Source organism: Nothoprocta perdicaria, unplaced genomic scaffold, assembly GCF_003342845.1.
Source record: "Nothoprocta perdicaria isolate Ctin4 unplaced genomic scaffold, notPer1 scaffold_89, whole genome shotgun sequence".
Classification (NCBI taxonomy): Eukaryota; Metazoa; Chordata; class Aves; order Tinamiformes; family Tinamidae; genus Nothoprocta; species Nothoprocta perdicaria.
The window spans coordinates 2,273,101-2,291,211 of NW_020456187.1; the positions used below are offsets into that span (position 1 = coordinate 2,273,101).

An 18,111-nucleotide genomic window follows, 5' to 3' on the forward strand; every position below is an offset into this window, starting at 1 on the left:
CATAAGAATATTTCTGATGTCACTGCTGTGTTTCAGCTTTAATTTGAGGGGTTATGTGCTTTATGCACAGTATGCAGCCAAAGGCACCCTAAACTCCCTCTTCCTTTTGCTTTACTGCAGGTATTCCAAGCACCAGTGTGCCACAGAAACACTCCTTGGCTTCTGCTTTCTGTGCTCTGTCCCTTTCCTATCTCCCACATGTCCCCCTCTATGGCAGTGTTTGGTAAGGAAACACAGTATTGATTGCCATGCAAGCAATTAAACGGTGTTAATGAAGTTCAAACAAGTGTTATCATAAGCTTGGCAGCATAGAGAGAAATGAAAGGTCAGCCCCGACCCTTTGTCATCTTTTCAGTGTGGTGGCGAATGCTAACGAGACAGACTCAATTAGAACACGCTCCCTTTTGTATTGTTTGGAGATTGCATCAAATGCTCCTGAGCTCTCCAGACTTCTAGGCTCAAAGGGGACATCTAAAATAAACTTGAAAAGATGCAGATCTGAAACTGCTCTAATGTGAATTCAGCAAAGCCTATGGACTTTTACAACAGAAGTCAAATGAGAATCCCATTCTTCTTCTCTTTACATAGAGAGAGAAAGAAGATGCTCTGACCAGATCTGTGCTGTGACAGACCTAAATACTGACTCCTGAAAAGGCTCCACCTTGTTTGAGCATTACAGAATGACTCATGATGGTTTCTACAGAAGTCTACTAGTTTGTCCCCATTTCCCAGGCTAATTCTTCTGCTACAGTTATAACTCATCTGCCTCAGGCAACCCAATTTGGGGATGGATCTAGGCACTTTTTCAAAGTATTCTCATGTGTTTTCAAAGAGAAAAAGCCCTATGTGTGGAATTTGAGTGTTGAACTTGCATTTCCAAATGTCAAGACGGCTCAGATAGATACACAGAACCTAGGTCTGCTTCCTACTGGGCTGAAACAAAGCACATTGAAATGAAACTCCCAGCTGACTGGTACACAGAGGTAGGATATTGGTCAGGCAAGGTAAAACCCTGCATCTTTTCCCTTCCCGTCATGCACTCACACTCTAAAGAAATGGAAAGCTAATTTTTTTTTTGATGGCAGGTGCATGCTTTCACCCAATGCTTCTACCTTCTCTGATACTTCTGATGTCAAGATAATTCCCTGCCTTGAGTTTGTGAGTCTTGAAGGCATATAACACACTAAGAAACTGTCAGTTGAAGACAGATGGCTTGGAGGGGACCAGTCCAGTTAACATTTCAATAGATACGCTGAAAGAGAGGAGCCTCCTCTTATTCCAGAATGCCTTTGAGTACGGTTACAATCTACTATTGTCTAATCATCCTCTTTTATAGATTTTTCTTCATCAAAGACATTCATTTGATTTCAGGTTCTCCTGATTTACTCAACCACTTGTTAAACTCTCTGACAGAAAATCTTTCTCTTAGGATTTGCTCTTGGAAGAAATCTAGTGGTCTTGAATGATATTGTCTCCATCCAATGCTGACTATAGGAATAGCTCCAAACAATACTTGAAGCCATTGGAGTTGAAGTAGCAGCCTCAATATACATTTGTTGAATAGAGAAAAATAATTAATTAGTTCAGAGTAGAACTGAAATTATGTCTTACTCATCCTTGATATCTTTTCCTTTGATCTGCCATGACATCCAGGTGCTACAGCATTGAGTTAGGGAAATTGATAGGCATTCTCCTTTCAGGTAGTCCACAAAGACCTGAACCAAACCCTTGCCTTTCACAGAATTATTAACCGGTCAGAAACTCTAATTATGTTCCAAAACCCATAGCCTCCCTTTGGGCTTCAGTTAAAGTTTTCATATATCAGTGCAGATAGATAACAACCCTGCACATGCTGAGCCCAGAAACTCGGTGCTGTTAACTAGAAGCTGAAGGTGTTATTCACCTTTTCAAACCCTCTTGTTCAGGAAAACTCCAGGGAAATGCAGCCCCTATTACTGAGGGCTACTGGGCAACAGGGTTGAGCTCCAAAATGTTTTAAAGTGAAATCAATAATGGGAAAAAATCTTGGGATTGTATCCCTCTATTTTCCCAGAGAAAAGGTGTTGCATGAGGATATCTCCTGTTTTCCACCCACATGATTCCGTTCATGCCCCAAATGCACCATCTAGAAAGATAAAAATCAACTAGGGGCATACACAAAATAGAGTATTTGTCTAAAGAAGCCAGCCACACATAAGGTTGCTAGAGTCACCAGAGTGTAACACCTTTGGGTCACTGTAAGCTGACACTTCAGATTTATAAACAAGTCTCCTACACCTTCCTCCCCCTACCCAGATTGATCCAGCAACCAATCTTAATACATATTCAGAAACATGGACACATTGCCAGAAGTAGGTCATAATTAAGCAAGGTAGCTCATAAGAGCCTTACAGGTTGCCTAGAAACGACATTTGCAAAAGTGTTTAATCACATCTAAAAATAATGGTCCGGACAAGTCAAAGACCAAGGGGAGCTTTATTGTAAAAACATGATCACCTCACGCAGACTAGCATGCAGAGCTCTTTCTTCACCTGTGCTCTGCTTTTATAAAATGAGAGAGGACCATTCCCATCGAAAGCAACACCCTGGTTTATAGCCTGGTTTGACAGAAGCAGCAGAGATCCCATATAACCACCAATGTGGTATTAGTTCTGGGGGGTGCTTATTAATCCATTCAACAAGCCATTGTTTAAAACTGGATGTCATTTTACAGGAATGATCTGTAAAATAACCTCATGATTGTATTTGCAGAGCAACAATTATTCTCCATCTACAGTTTCCAAATAATTCTATCCAGATAATACTGTCAACAATACTAGATGAGTATGGCTTATTGGAAAACAAAGCACAGATCAACATCTGCAAGACTTGCTCCAGTAGGAAAATTTCCACTGAAGGGAGTGCAAGGTGTACTATTGCTGCAGAAAATCTTAGATCCTTAGATCCAGCAAAAAATCTTGGAGAAATTTAGCATCCTACATCCTGCAGAAATAGTTGTCTTGATTGTATGCCCTTTAGGCATACACGGATAAATTTATTGGTTTGCCAGTGCAGTAAAATCAAACTGTCCAGTCCTTGCAGCTACATATCTTGCAGATGTGAGCAAAATGCCTGGAAAGACTCCTGTCTTTTCATAAAGTGTCTGTAGATCTTCCATCACCAAAATATCCTGTCTCTGGGGTCTCATGCTAGGAACAGAATAACCTCCATGGCAAGCTACTGGATTCAGAATAAGGGACAATAATTGTGTGAATCCCAGGATCTGGATACTGGTGGGGACTGCTATAGTGGTGCTGAGAAGAATGAACCACTTTTCATCTCTGTGGAAAGACTCAGAAGCCCATGCACTTGATAGAGCTCAGACTCGGTCCCCTGCTTCTCTCCTTTCCTCCCTCTCTCTCAACACTTTTCTCTCAAGAGAAACAACAACAACAAACACCTCCAGTTCACACCTCTAATTAAATTTTCATCTCTGCTTTAAGGCATGTGGGAATAAAAGGCTAACGTGGAGCTTTCTAGTCAGGTAGTTGCCAGAGGGGGAAAAAAAAAAGCAAACAAAAACGAAGCGAAAACAAAATAGAAAAGGAAGCGGTTAACCAAAAATGCTTCTAAGGATGCATCCTACCTACATCAGTGAAGAAAGACCTCATTATATCACTTGCTTATGGCATTCCTTTTTTTTTTTTTTTTTTTTCCCAGAGCCAAAAACTCACCTTTCCACCCAATTCTTGTAGCTGGGGATGTCCTTGGCATAGAGGAGCTTGTTGGAGGGCGAGTCTTTTCCCAGGCGGTGCTCTGAGGTTGAACAGGAGTCCATGAAAGTCTGAGCCACCACGGAGAGGCAGGCATCTGTGATGCTGTTCTTGTGAATGTCAAAGACGAACTGTGGGTTCTTGATCATGTTAACCCAGAACCTCAGCGGCAAGCTGCAAGAGGGACAGGAGAATGGAAGAGGTGGATCAGTGCACAGTTGGCTGATTTTGCCTAAGTGATGGGCAAGTATCAAAGATTATATTGTAGAGACAGGACTTCTGGGACAAACCTAAGCTCTGTCATCAACACTCAATAAATTCCTCCCCAACAGGACTCTAGGAATGGTAGTCAAGTCCCATCAGGAGTGGCTTTTGTCCCTGAGACTCTTAAAAGACAGATTCTGTCACTCTTAATGTCATCTTATCCTTCAGGAAGTGACACTTAAACTAAAAACTTTATAATTCTGGTGATTAAAATGGCTCCAACTTTATTTTAGGTTAGACTGCTATGTAAAGTTAGCTACTTTTGTGTTTCATCAGGGGCATGGCATCTATGCAACTCATGATAAACACTAGTTAGTGGTGGTCTTGGCTTTTAAAGTATCTCACAGTAACTTCATGAGCAGAAAGGTATGTCCAGGTCTAAGTTTCTGACTAGGAGTGTTAGTGGCACATGTGGATATCATGTACTATTGTACTTGATGCTCATGTTGTGATTTGCCCCTCAAGTCTGAGAAAGCCTATGATGCCAGCACGCTGGGCATGAAACAGTCTTAAAAAATAGAGATCTTGGGCACGTTGAGGGCATATCCTAGGAAAATTCTCTTTCCCCAAGGGGAAAAGAATGGGGGGGAAAAAAAGGAAAAAAAGAAAAAAAAAAACAGGGAACAAGTGTTGCAACCTTTGAAATGAAAATTAATCATCTGACTAAGACCACTCTGCTGCATGTACAATCCAAAGACTTCTTTTTCCTTTTCTATTTTTTTCCTCCAAAGAACTATTCATTTGTGTGATGCCCTGAGGTACCCACCTCCACCCTTTGCCTCACAGTTTTTTTTGTGTTAGAGCAAATGCATTCATATGGCCAGGACCTGGGAACTATGTCACTGATCACAGCATCAAACTGTTGTCTCTCCATCTTCCTCTTAGGTAGATTTTTAAAGCCTATCTTCAGGGTCTACATCTTCCCTAGGGGAGGTTGTTCTTCAGCCTAACAAATTCACCTGATGTTCAAGTTAATCTTCTCTGGTCCTAAGTCCTACCCTTTTACCCTTTTTATCCTCACATGTTCACTGTAGGCAACTAATATCCAAGCCTGTCATCTTTCAAGCGACAGCAGACTGTTTAGAATGCACTCACAGAAGGATGACAGCATGTTCACCTCAACCACCATGTCTTCTCCTAAGCCATAAAAATCACAGGCCAAAAGCAAGGAAAGCCTCCCAAGGGAAATGCTATTGGCTGGATAAGCTCCCTCTGGGAAGGGGCAGAAGCTCAGGTATAGGAGATGTCACCAATGAGACCTGATAGAGTTATGGGAGATAAGCATTTTGAGCTGGGAATGGGAAATGTGTCTATGACAGGCAAGAACTGGATGAGTGAAGCACACAGCTTCCTCTGCAGCTGTTCAGAGGATAAACAGCCACAGTGAGGAGCACAGACTGCATGCATGTGCTGGGGGACAGTGTCCCTAGCTGGGAATAATGAAGCCCGTGATATGACTTGGAGTTAAATTAATCTGATGGAACATATTTCTTCATATCGCCCCTTTTCTCACACGCTCACACTCACTCACATACATACACAGCCTTCTCTCTCCCCCCTTAAATAAACCTCCTGCTCATTTAGTCTGAGTGGCTGCAATCAGCCTTAGATTATTGCCGCAGATAATGTTAATAATATGCTAATGTTTCATTAGTTGAAAGCCTCTTTGGTGCATGGGGTTTCTTTTTTCATGTCACTGCGCCATGACGATCTGCCAACAGCATGGTCGGTAAAAAGGAAAAAAAATGCATGAGCTGGGAGCCCCATGGCTCTCCTCTCCTGTTCCTTTTATAGTCCCTGTATTTGCACAAAAAAAAAAAAAAAAAGAAAAAAAAAGAAAAAAAGAAAAAAAGAAAAAAAAAAGGGAAAGGGAATGATTCCCCGGGGGACTCTTTACAAGAGGGAGACTCAGCAGAGAGGAGCTGCAGAGCTCTTTTCTCTCTGCTGATGGTAGCTTTGTGCCTCTGTCCTATGATATGTCAGGCTTTGCCACTCGCTTCAAAGGGGACTGAGATCCAGCTGCAGGGCCTGTAAGTACTTGGCACGTTTCAGATGCTCCAGGGGATGTCTCCTGGCCTCCAGCGGCTACCTGGGGAGGCTACAAGTGTCCTGCGGGTCCTGCACAGTGCCTGACTGGGACATCGCAAAACATCTCACTTGGCACCAGATGCCTACGTGTGGGCAATCAAATGGAGTCTTAGGCCCCGACTGACTACGGTGGGAGCTCAAATACCCATTTCAGATGAAGAGAGTGGCACTGGACCTCTCTTACACCTTCTACAGGCCTATAGCACTTAAATACTTTATAGCCTTTGCTTCTGCATCCTCATGAGATCCCTGAGAAATACCACCATTACTATTTTATGCAGGGAAAACTGAGGCCTAGAGCCAAAGCACTCCACCCTTGAGAGCCTCTTCTATATTTTGACCATATCTGACTCCTGGATCAGGAAAACCAAGCACAGAACCCCACTTCTCAGGTTCTGCATCCCATATTTTGTACCCCTTTTCTTCCCTTTCAGTCCAGGACATTATTCTAGCCTGCATTGTATGTGTCTCACTCACCAATTGCTCTTCCAGGTGTGCCGCACATGCGGGTCATGGATGTTGTGCTTGTCCGCCTGCTCGTCCAGGAAATCAAACATGTATTTGATAGCCAGGGGGAGGGCACTACCACGATGGGCAGTGCTGAAGATGGTTTCAAAGAGATCATCTACAAACTTCTGCAGGGTGCCCTGTCAAGAGAAGGAGAGCATGAGATACAACAGGATGTCACATTTCCATGTTCCAAGGCAAATGGAGTATGTTTAAGACCTGGACTCAGTAAAAATGTAATTGTAAAGCAAGAGTCATCTAATAGCTGCTAAGTGTGATATGAACTGGAAATTTCAACCCAGTTGAGAAGACATACATGCTTTAACAATGTCCATTATACTTGCTGAGCAGCCAAAATAGGGCAAGCCACGGTTGCTACCTCTATTTCTCTCCATTTTCAGTGCTCCCTGCCACGTTGGATGGTTGATCTGCATCATGAAAGCCTGCCCCATTGCAGGTATACAGCGACAGGAAGTCCTTGATCTGTTCACAGCAAGATTCCTCTACTCTGCAGCTTATCCACACTGACTGATGGATATATGAGCACAAACCAGGCAATTTCCATGCTGGCTTTCATCTAGGGCCTGTTCTTAAGCTGAGGGTAAAACCAGATGTCTGCAGAGCAAGGCAGCAGGTGTCACAGGGAGGAATGGGACACATGTTCCTAGAGATAGATGTGTGAGTGAATAGTGAAATAAGTAACAAGAATTTTATTCTAATCTTAAAAATTAAGTGGTCCTTTATTTTTTTTCTTCTTCTTCTTTTTTTTTTTTTTTTTTTTTTTTTTTTATTATCCACTGCAATGTGTTTGGTTTGCCCTAGAAGGCATGAAAGGGTCAGGTCTCCTCTGCAGACCTCAGTCATGTCTCCTCTCCTCATGCATCTCTCAGAGGAAAATCCCAATGTTTGTGTTTGGAGAACCACCCTTGGCCAGCTGGAGCATGGGTAACCTTCAGATAGAAGGTTGAGAGCTTAAAGAGCAGAGGGTGACTAGAGCTGGAGAAAGAGGCAGTCAAGGAACTGTGACAGTAAGATGAGCTGCAGATCAGGTCTTGAGGGTAATCAGGCAATGACTTCACCTCCAAAATGGGAGCTCCAGCCCGTATTAGTAACTCTGCTCTGCCATCAGCACTGCACAGACAATTATCACAGAATCACAGTCTGGTTAAGGTTGGAAGGGACTTCTAGAAATTATCTAGTCCAATCCCCCTGCTCCAGCAGGGATATCTAGAACATGTCGCACCCAAACCCGGCATTCAGGTGGGTTTGGATGATATCCAAGGAAGGAGACTCCACAACCTCCCTGGGCAGCCTGTTCCAGGGCTCTGTCACCCTCACAAGAAAGTTGTTCTTCCTTATGTGGAGATGGAACTTCCTGTGTTTCAACTTGTACCCATTACCCCTTGTCCTATCATTGGCCACCACTGAGAAGAGTTTGGCCCCATCCACCCTTCAGGTATTTGTACTTGTTGATCAGATCCCCTCTCAACCTTCTCCAGGCTAAGCAGTGAAATGCATGTCACTATTAGTGATATTATATGTGAATATACCTCAAGCCTACTTAAAAAAAAAAAAAAATCAAGAATTAAATATCCAATAAGTGTTCCATTTCCTTGGATGAAAATTCTTCTCTTTCTCTGCAAACCCAGGAAAGAAATTCTTCTTACTAGAAACCAAATGCTGAATTCCACTAGAGTGGCTCAAGTTTACATAGCTGGCATCTCTTGCTAATTCACCATTTGATTTATTCTTTGGAAGAAAACAGAGATACCATTTGCTTGGGTGAACTCCTGCTGGATGAAGAGAAACACGCAGCAAATATCTAACTTGGAAAGGGCCCTGGAGGGGAAATCTTGTTGGTCTGATATGGAAGAGCTGCTCTCAGCTTCAGTTTCTGGAGGAGATTAGCTCTCTACATGCTTACCCACCCACACACCAAGGAAACCTCTGAGAATTTTAGACAGCAGATTCCAGACCTCAGAGGTCAAAATAAAAATCATTGTCATTTTATCTAATTATTCCCTAGGTTTATATTACCAGCAATTGTTATCTCTTCTCTTTCTTTCCTTTAAATGGGCATGATGAGGAAAGAAAATTTCTTAGTGAAACAGCAAACTCCCAGGCTTTATGCAATCTGTGCTGCTGTGTAAGCTTCACAGATGCTTTCCTACTGTGCTCTCAAAAAGCAAGAGTTCAGTTCATGACCTGGAACAGAAAGCAGAAGTTATTCAGTGGTGGGGTAAGGGATGCATCCCTAGGCAGTGTAAGTCAGCACCAGTCCAATGAGCGCTGCTTTACACCAGCTGGAGCCCGGTCTCCGAGGAGCATCATTTTCTTTTGATGTTGTGTGATCCATTGAAGTATCTTAGGGTCATGTAGTTGAGCATATTCCAAAGGCTAAAGACAGAGTTGCTTCAAATCTGAATCCCACTGAAGCATGGACAGCCGGAGAGAGATGGCCATTGTGTGCTGTGAGTAGAGCCAGAAACTGGCAGTGAAAAAGAGTTGAGGAAAAAAATGTGCAAATATAACTGTATGGTAGGACTTAAGTACATGATGGAGGCCTTTCTGACAGGTGAACTCAGAGGGTATTTCCCCAAATGCACATAATTGTTTTCATGTCTGTTGACGCCCTCATAGGAAATGATAATCATCAAAACTTTAGTGAGGGGAAGGAAGATTTGGCTGTTTGATCACTGCTTTGTTTAACCTTGCTCTATCATGATTAGCCACACCTGAGCCACAGCTACCCAGTTGTTCTCACTTGGGGAATGCACCAAGATAATTTATGTGTTGGATAGATGCTGGGGCAGGGAAGCAGGAATTGCCAACAGAACCTGTCTCTGGCTTTACTGCCTGCCTCTCTGCTTGCCTTGGTCTCTGTGGGGTGCAAAAAAAAGAGCATTGCAGCGTCTTCATTAGTACATGGGAGTCTATACAAGGAGACCACCACCAAAAGGGGGATTGACAGGGTGGAAAAGCAAACAAATACAAGCTCACAAAACCATGGTTACCCACATTGTGTAAGTTACATGGAGGACAATGTTGGCCAGAGAAGTTGAAAGCCCTGAGGTCTTTTGCCAGTTCCTGAGCCAGTCAGTTGCCAGGGGATCCAGCTTCTCCCATCCCAGGTAAATAACAGAGTGAGGCTGACAGACAGTGAGTTGTAGCTTTGCAGAGTGTGGGAGAGTAAAGTCACTTCTTGTGGCTTGCACAGGTCAGAAGTTGGCTGCACTGACTTACAGACCTGTCAGCCAAAGTGCTCTCCCCCATATAGAAAGATGGTTTCCAGCATTTTAGGGGATATGGATTGACTAGCTAGGAGCTTACCAACTTCCTAACATTGCTTTGGAAGAGCACAGCCAGCCAGAACATCTTGAAAAGAAGAAACTGAATCTGCAGGGAAGATCTCTATTCGACCTCCATTTTCCCTTAAGAGCTCTCCATGTCTGAATGTGGATGGATGTCTAACTCCATTTGCTCCCTCTGGAGCTGGTCATCTATGAGCCTCACCACAGCTAACTAATCCTTCTGCCAAGTCATCCATATGAGACTCTGTTATGAGAACAAGATCTTTATGGGCCCAGAGAGGGACATATACTCATCCAGGATTTTGTGGGCTGAGCTTCCTTTTCAAAGTGCAAGGCATTATTTGTTGCCTCTCAAAGACTAATAAGGGACTAATAAGAGACTTACTCCCTAGATCTTTGTTTGCTCCTTTTGGGACAAACTGCAATCCTACAAAATCTACACAACCAGCACACACCTGTTCCTGCACAGACTCTCTCCACCAGACTCATGGGCCTGGATTCTTCACTCTTTGTTACCCTCCAAATCACCTCAGCCTTTAAAAGCATATTTCTGTCCCCTCATCCCAATGCCTTGTACCTTGGTGGCAAGTAGCCTTGTCAGGTAGATCTCAGAAACCATCTTGCTGCCCCGGTCACCCTCTTTTTGGTCACCATGCTCATGGTTCTTCACCAAGTGCCACATCTTGACTCCACTCTCGAGGTCGGGGGTGATCATTGGTGTGCGAGAACGGAGGCTGTCTGGACTGCCTGTGTAACGGATCATGTTCTCTGCAAAAGAGATTTGTGTGTCTCAGCCTTATTAGCACTTGCATATTTCATCACAGAAATATACTGAACATCATTTTTCCTAAGGAATGTTTTCACCAGGCAGGCAAGAATTCAACCCCTTTCCTCTGTGGAGGCTCAGTGCTGGCTGCAGGTCTCCCTCCCATTCAGTCTATATCCTGGATCCTTGCACAGGTTTTGGTGTAGGGCTAAGACAACCAGAGCCAGACCTGAGTCCTTGTGCACATCTTCAGCGTGTCCACTGCATGATACAGACCCAGGTGTCATGGCCACACAACATAACACTCCATGGAGATGTTAGCTTGGGTCTCCAGAACAGGAGTACCATGGCAGTACTACAGTGTGCATCCTCTCATGAGCTCTGCATCTCCGTATTAGCATTAAGTAAAACTCACTTTTTTTTTTTTTAAGTAAGCCAGAGAAGACATCAAAGCAGCTTTATGGACCAGGTCTTACTATCAAAGCATTAACTTTTGACTGAGTGTTTTGCTCAACAAACACAAGGGAGGTCACCCAAACAGAACATGATGATATTATGTCTATACTAATAAATTACACAAGGCTAAACGCTGACCTTCAATTGTCCATGCTGTTTAGCTGTTAGCATGATCCCTGACAGAGCTTTGGCTTGGGACAACTAGCTCTATCACTGTCAGACACTGCCGAGGGACAGTTCAGGGGACAGTATGGACAGTATATGGTAGCCATTGTGGGCTAGTTAGTCTTGTTAGTCTTTGGCCATAGAGATGTGAGGCAAACCAATCTTTCCCACTCAGTTTCATGGTCAGAAATTGGATCATTGACCTTTCTGTGTCAATAACTTGCTTAGCTTCTAGTCCCCAGACCTGGGAGAGATCTGTCTCTCCTTCCTACTCTTACCTCAGTGCAATCCTATGTCTTCCACCAATCACCCCTTTCCTTCCATGCTCCAGTGCCTTATTTTTGTTAAGCTCTTGGTAAAAAAGCAGATCAGATCCCTAGTTGGACAAACATACCTTTTATCTTCAAGGATACCTTTATACCCCAAATTTCATTTCCATCTGCCTCCAACTGACAGTATATGGCATTCCTCTCCATCTGACCTTCCACTAATGCTATAGATTGAACCTTTTCCAATCATAATTAACAGGAGTGTTGTACCTTTTTGTAGCAAGGTCTGAATCAGCCTCATTGCTACATTAGCAATCTCTACATATTAATTATCAGTTGGAATATCCTTTTTCTCTGTGGATGCTGTTCCCTTAATTGCAATTAACAACCACTTCTGACCCACCACATCTTTTCCCCCCTCTGCATTCTTTCCCACATCCTCCTCCTGAAAAATGAAATGACAAAAAAATTAAGAAATCCAGCAGAAATTAACCCCTCCACCAACTCTTCCTTTTCAAAGGTCACTGTGTCTTTCATTAATTGCAACGACATGGCAAAGAGGATGCATATTAATAAGATTTGGTGGATTGCTCATGTCCTTGGAGAAAGAGGAAGTCGACTCCTCAAGCTAAAAGAAAAAGGGAAGGATAAGAGATGCTATTGTGCATTTAAAACAACAATAATAATATAATAGTAATAATAAGGAGAGATGACTGCTAGATCTGGAAAGGAGGATGCTTTTGCAACAGTCTCTGGCTGCAGATTACAGGCTTACTTTTTTCTTTGCCCTCCCACATTGCCACAGTGAGACACGTCATGGCCTGTGATTCTACTGCAGGGGAGAACAGTATGTGATGGTGTGAGTGAAACTCAAGAGATCTGTGTCTGGTTCTGGAGAAGAATTTCCACCTGGTCTTTGCTTCAAAGCTGTCTCTGTCTCAGTTATCTCATGGGTAAAATGTGAAAAACAGTGCTCTGCTTTGAGATATGCTGATACAAGACCTTTATTTAATTATTTATTTATATGTTCCAGGTGCAAGTTCCCTAAGGATAGTAAGATAATTGGGTAAGACATACAATATCCACATCATGAGGAACATCAAGTTCCAGATCGTACCCTAAGTTGTGTGCTGCCTTTAGTCTAGCATCTTCTTATCTGTGCCATAGATCTGTCGTCATCACACACCATGTTCCAAGGTCTTTGCCAACAAGAATGACTTCACTCTTCTAGTGTGCTGTACACTCTCTGGTTGTGTATTCCTGTGCACACTAGAAGAGTGAGATTCATCCTACCTATAGTCTGACTATAGTCATAGCATATAGTGTTATAGAACTTAGACAACTAATTGCTTAGTGTCCTCCACCTTGCCAAGAGGGAGGAGAGGTTGCCCAAGAGCAACCCAGATATTGCATCAACAGCTTAGACCAGACACTGAAGTTATACATGGCTAAATCCTCTCCTCCAGTTCTCCAAGCTTTCATATTAACTAGTTATCCACCTGTCATTCTCTTGGCTGGTACTCAATGTTTGTTTACCAGCATGATGTTTGGAATCTCCCCTCCATTGCTTTCTCAACCTGTATCAAACACCAGTCCTTACCATATTTGCTTGCTGAAGTCCGTGAAACTGTGGAGTTGTTGACTGCATTGTAGGCAGTGACTTGCTTGGAGACTAAAGCTACCACAGATCCATCTGGTACCTGCAGACAAAAAATGGACTTTTTTCAGTACATTTCTGAGAACTGACTGAGGAGAACACCAAGAGCAGCAGGAATTCAAACAGCAAAACCTGAGCCATAAGTAAGTGCCACTGCAGTCTGAACAGTAATTTTGTCTCAAAACACAAGACACTTTCTTCAGTGGTTCTATTGACCAAGAAATAAAGGGACAAAAACCTCCAGATATATTATTAGAAGCCTGTACTAGGGCAATAGGCCAACTGATGACAAAGCATTCTCTGGCCCATGAAACAAATCCTGGTGAAGACAAAAGTAATCTTTACGTTCACCTCAGTAAGACTTAAATTAGTTTCTTCATAAAACAACTCTAAAAGTCTGTAGGATAGGGACATAAGTAGAATAAAAACCCTTGTCTTCTTCCACACTATAAAGTGTCTAAGGTAACATGTAACCACAATATCACTTTAAGAAAGGCTGGAAATGTCAATTTATTTGCAAGCTAAGCTGATGGAAGATGAGGAATATCACTAACAACAAACAAAACAACAAACAAAAAATATGAAATTCCTTAAGTCACAATGGAGAATTTCTAGATGAGATCTGAAAGTTGGCTAAAGCTTCTACACCAAGCACCATCAGAGTGTGTGGGTCATTTTTCTAGGTCCTCAAATCTTGCAAACTTTTCTTATACAATTACAGCCCTCAAACAAGAAGGTTTTCTCCATGCAAGTTATTCTTGCATGATCTGACTATAAGTCCAGCTTTCAGCCTTAATGAGATGCTGCTAAATTTTCTCCAGAAGTATATTTGATAATCAAGACATGGGAAAGGGGCCTTCCATGTTAGCTTCAAATTTAAGCCAAACCAGGAGTTGTTTTCACAGACAGAGGATCTTTTTTTTTTTTCTTTTTCTGAATGGCTTAAGGAATTTAGATTTGGAGTCCCATTTCATGGCAGTAGAAATTAGTGATTAGTGAACTGATGTGACACTTTCTGCTGCCTCCTGTCCAATTGCAGGTAGTGTCTAGGTAGCCAGTTTGTATATTGATATCTACATTTACCAATTTCACTGATCCTGCCAACCTCTCCATGCACAGTCATCTCTTTCCAGTTGAAAAATGTACTGCATGGAGAGAGAGTTGACAACTGCAGCATCTTCCTCCTTGCTGCATCAAGGGGTATCAGATGGGGACAGGAGTAGGGCAGGCATGGCAGGGCTCCAGGGTGCCATGGGAGAGCATTTCAACAGATAACAGAACTTCCTGAAATGAGCTAGGCTTTTTCTTTCTACATCTAAGCGATTCACGTGAATCCCGTATCGGAAACGTTAACAAGCCAGTGGCTCAGAGGAGCCGTATCAGAAATATCTGTGATAAATAAGACATTATAAAGAGGAGATAGGTGAAAAGAGAACCTGTTAACAACTTCTATCTCTTGTCTGTGTAATAATAATTAGCACTTGTGCAGAGTTTTTGATCTTCAAAGCATTGCGGGGGCTAATTAAATAGCCTCTCAGCAATCACAGAAGGCAATTATTGACACTTTGTAGTTTTAGACCCACACTACAGATGGGGAAACTGAGGCATGGGGAATATCAGTGACTGTCCCGGCATGTTTCCTTTCAGCCCTCAGGACCACTAGGATAAATAATGTAGAGTTCAGCACCCTGGCAGATGAGAATGTGTTCTGTCTCAGCTCATCCACAGAGCTGGAAGCTCCTTGCTGCAAGTAAACAACTGGAAAATGTCAGGAAGAAAGTGAAAAATATAACTTTGTTTTGGTGAAATAAAACATAAGTGTGCTCCCCTCCCCTCCATAAATCTTCTGGAGTCAGCCAGCAATGTTTTAGTCAATCTCCTGTGAAAAGTATTGTTTCCTTTTCAAATTATCCTTTTCTGCATCTTTAGGTCAGTTATTAAAGGAAAAAAAAATCTTGTTATGAAGTACAGATTTCTGAGGAAATGACAAAATTGTCAGCTTCAGATTAAATTGGATGATGCTTTTTTGGCAAGTGGAGGAGAGGAAGAATGGATGGAGCTTTTCACCAAAATTCAAATTTTCAGGAAACTACCACTTATGTAGGATATTTTTGAACATCTTTTGTCCGCTTCCATGGATCTCAGGGTAATGCAGAGATGAAGGAAAGCCCCACACGAGGCAGATCACTCATATCAAGGTGTGGATTAAAAACAAGGGTTCCCAGGTCAGTGACCACTCTGTTGCACCACTCTGTCTCCAGTAATGTTGCTTCCCTCCTCCTTCTTCAAAATAATAATCCCCTTTTCCTTACACTTTTCTTCCATCTACCCTTTTGCACTCTCATAACATTAAAAAAGGAAAATAAAAAAGAAAAAAAAAAGAAACTTGGATGCATTGGAGTAAAGCAGAGATAAGGGCTTGTTTTCTGTTTGTCAACATGATAAATGTTGACTTATTTTGTCCTCATGTTGACCTTAACTCCCTTTCATATCCTTAGCTCCCCAGGGCTGCTCTGTTTTTGGAAGAGACAGGAATTTTTTTTTCTTCCTTTGGATTCATTTCTAGTATTTTTCTAGGACTTATTTATGGGATGATTACTATCAGGCCTGTGGGCAGGATGGATATACTAAACACAAGGGCTCTGCTTAGTTATTACTCACTCATCTGTTGTTGTTATTGCATCTTGGAGAACAGCGCTGTAGCACTGTTTCCATCTCCTTTTAACTTCCTTGACTGAGCTACCTTCTTCCCATCCTCTCCCACACACCTGAGCAGCGAAAGGGGGAAGCAAGGTGGGACACTGTTTTAATTTGGTGTCTGAGATGAGTTTTGCTCTGGCCCATCATGATACTTACAGCTTCTGCAGACTGTGGCCACATATAGGATATACTTGTGGTGCCATAAAGAAGTGACCAAGTGATAGAACTTGATCAGGTAAGGGACAGTGGAGTGAGATTTATGCTGGGCGAAGATGTGACTCTGGGCAGTGTGGCCTTTGGGGAAGTACTGGATGAGCTAGCTGGAGATCAGCAACTCCCTGATGGGAGACCACACATCATGAGTAAGTCATCCTGGACCTCTGGCAGAGGGGCTGTGGTCACATTACCTGATAGTGTGCCAATGTGTTGAGTCTCTTCCAGTCATTCTCTATCTTGGTTGTGATGTCTTCATCCTGAAGGATCATCCTTGCCCCACTTGCCTGCCTCCACTCTGCAAGGAGGAACAATCAAAATTCACTCTGAGAAAGTGTATAGAGGTCTATTCCCATAACTCATGTGCCTCACACAAGTGCAGGCTACGTATGTGTGAAGCAGCATGAACTAGTCATTATTTTTATGGTCTGACAGGTGCCTCCAATCACGTACTCCATACAAATACACACATGTCCAAAGTCCATGACAGGGAAAGAACAGACAGATGAAATAACTAAGTAGGGGAGTTCAGGAAGGTATGCAAAAATCACATTTTTTTTTTGTCAAAGCTCTGAGTCAAGTCCTACATTATCCAAACTGGTTTGTTTGAACTAAATAAAATATTGATTTTACAAAAATGCTTTTTGCACTGGAAAAGCACCCCCGTCTCAAGAATGGCATTGAACCATGTTGAGACCTGAACATACGGCAGTTGTCTGCAGACGTGATGAGTTTGGCATTAGATGCACAGTGGAAAGGTAATAGATAAATAAAATGAGGAGTGGATCACAGAGCTGAACAGAACAAGGTTCTCAAGACTTGAGCAACCTGGTTATTCACAGTGCTTAACTCTTAGTTCCACCCCTTGCTCTGTTCTTCCAATGTTCCAAGATCAGCCTGTCCTAAGCATGTCATTCCTGTAGGTAAGGAATGCATAAACACGGACGAAGGAGAGAAATATAATATCATTGTGCTTAGTCAGAGGCAACCTGACCTATCTAAAGCTTCTTGTTGGTGGTCATGACTCTGCCACAGCGACCCAGCCACAATCCAAGCAGAAAGTCTATTCATTTGCTGGAGTTAATTAAAATGAACTCTTGGATATGGAGGCATCACCTGCCACCCCTGCTTATTGCTCCTAATATAAAAATGCAAAGACCATTGCAAATTTCTTTTGGTTTCAGCAGTTTTCTTATCACATAATTAAAATGTATTGGGAAAGTCACCCTTGCCTTTATTATTCATTTAAATTAGCAGGAAGAGGTCAGCTGCTGTGTTTATTGTCGAGTGCTTCTTTGGCTAGAGATACTCAGAGTGTAAGTAAAGGTTACGGTGGTGAAGCATGGATTCTAAACTGCTCTTCATTTGCTCCAGCTCCTTATTCCTCACCTATATTATCCCTGTGATATCTAAGGGCATTTATCCTGCCTGGAATGGATTCTCAAGCTAACTGCACCCATATATTTCTTGGAAGAGTACAAAATGATGAAGCCTGAGCTTGACTAAGGAATGATACTTTTACAAAGTGCTGAGTACCTATAATGATGGGAATTGCAAGTCTGACCACACAAGACCCTTTCCTGGGCAATCCAAGGAGACCTATGCAACACAGGATGCAGATGCACAGCATTTGCCTGCAATGCTATACCCTGTTTCCCTTGACCAAATATAAATTCTTTCATTGTATAACTGAGTGGTGACTGGGATAGGTCCCCAGTGTGGTCACACATCTCTCCATGGGGCTCTTTCTATCTGGTTTGCCTTATAGGAGTTGTGCATGCTCCCTTTCGCTGCAAGTATTCAGTTGGTCACACTGGTCTCTAAGATAAACACAGAGGCTGTGGGAAAGAGGAGAAAAGAAGGGACAAAGGAGGGAAAGGTGACCCTGACATCCTTATTCATGGTGCAAAGGGAAAATCTGCTGGCTTCATTCCCACTGGCAGCACCCTCTACCCTCCCTCAT

The 18,111-nt window shown here is 42.6% G+C and overlaps 1 protein-coding gene across 1 annotated transcript in view; it reads right to left on the reverse strand.

Annotated features, from left to right (window-relative positions):
• The window catches only part of PLXNA4 (plexin A4), a 406,841-nt gene that overhangs the window by 7,376 nt on the left and 381,354 nt on the right, over positions 1-18,111 (reverse strand). Inside the window, exons 26-30 of the mRNA XM_026052424.1 lie at positions 16,343-16,446; positions 13,179-13,278; positions 10,500-10,690; positions 6,582-6,751; positions 3,714-3,926 (exon numbers count right to left, since the gene is read on the reverse strand). Of these exons, the coding sequence (XP_025908209.1) occupies positions 3,714-3,926; positions 6,582-6,751; positions 10,500-10,690; positions 13,179-13,278; positions 16,343-16,446 (778 nt within the window). The remainder of the gene's footprint in view (positions 1-3,713; positions 3,927-6,581; positions 6,752-10,499; positions 10,691-13,178; positions 13,279-16,342; positions 16,447-18,111) is intronic.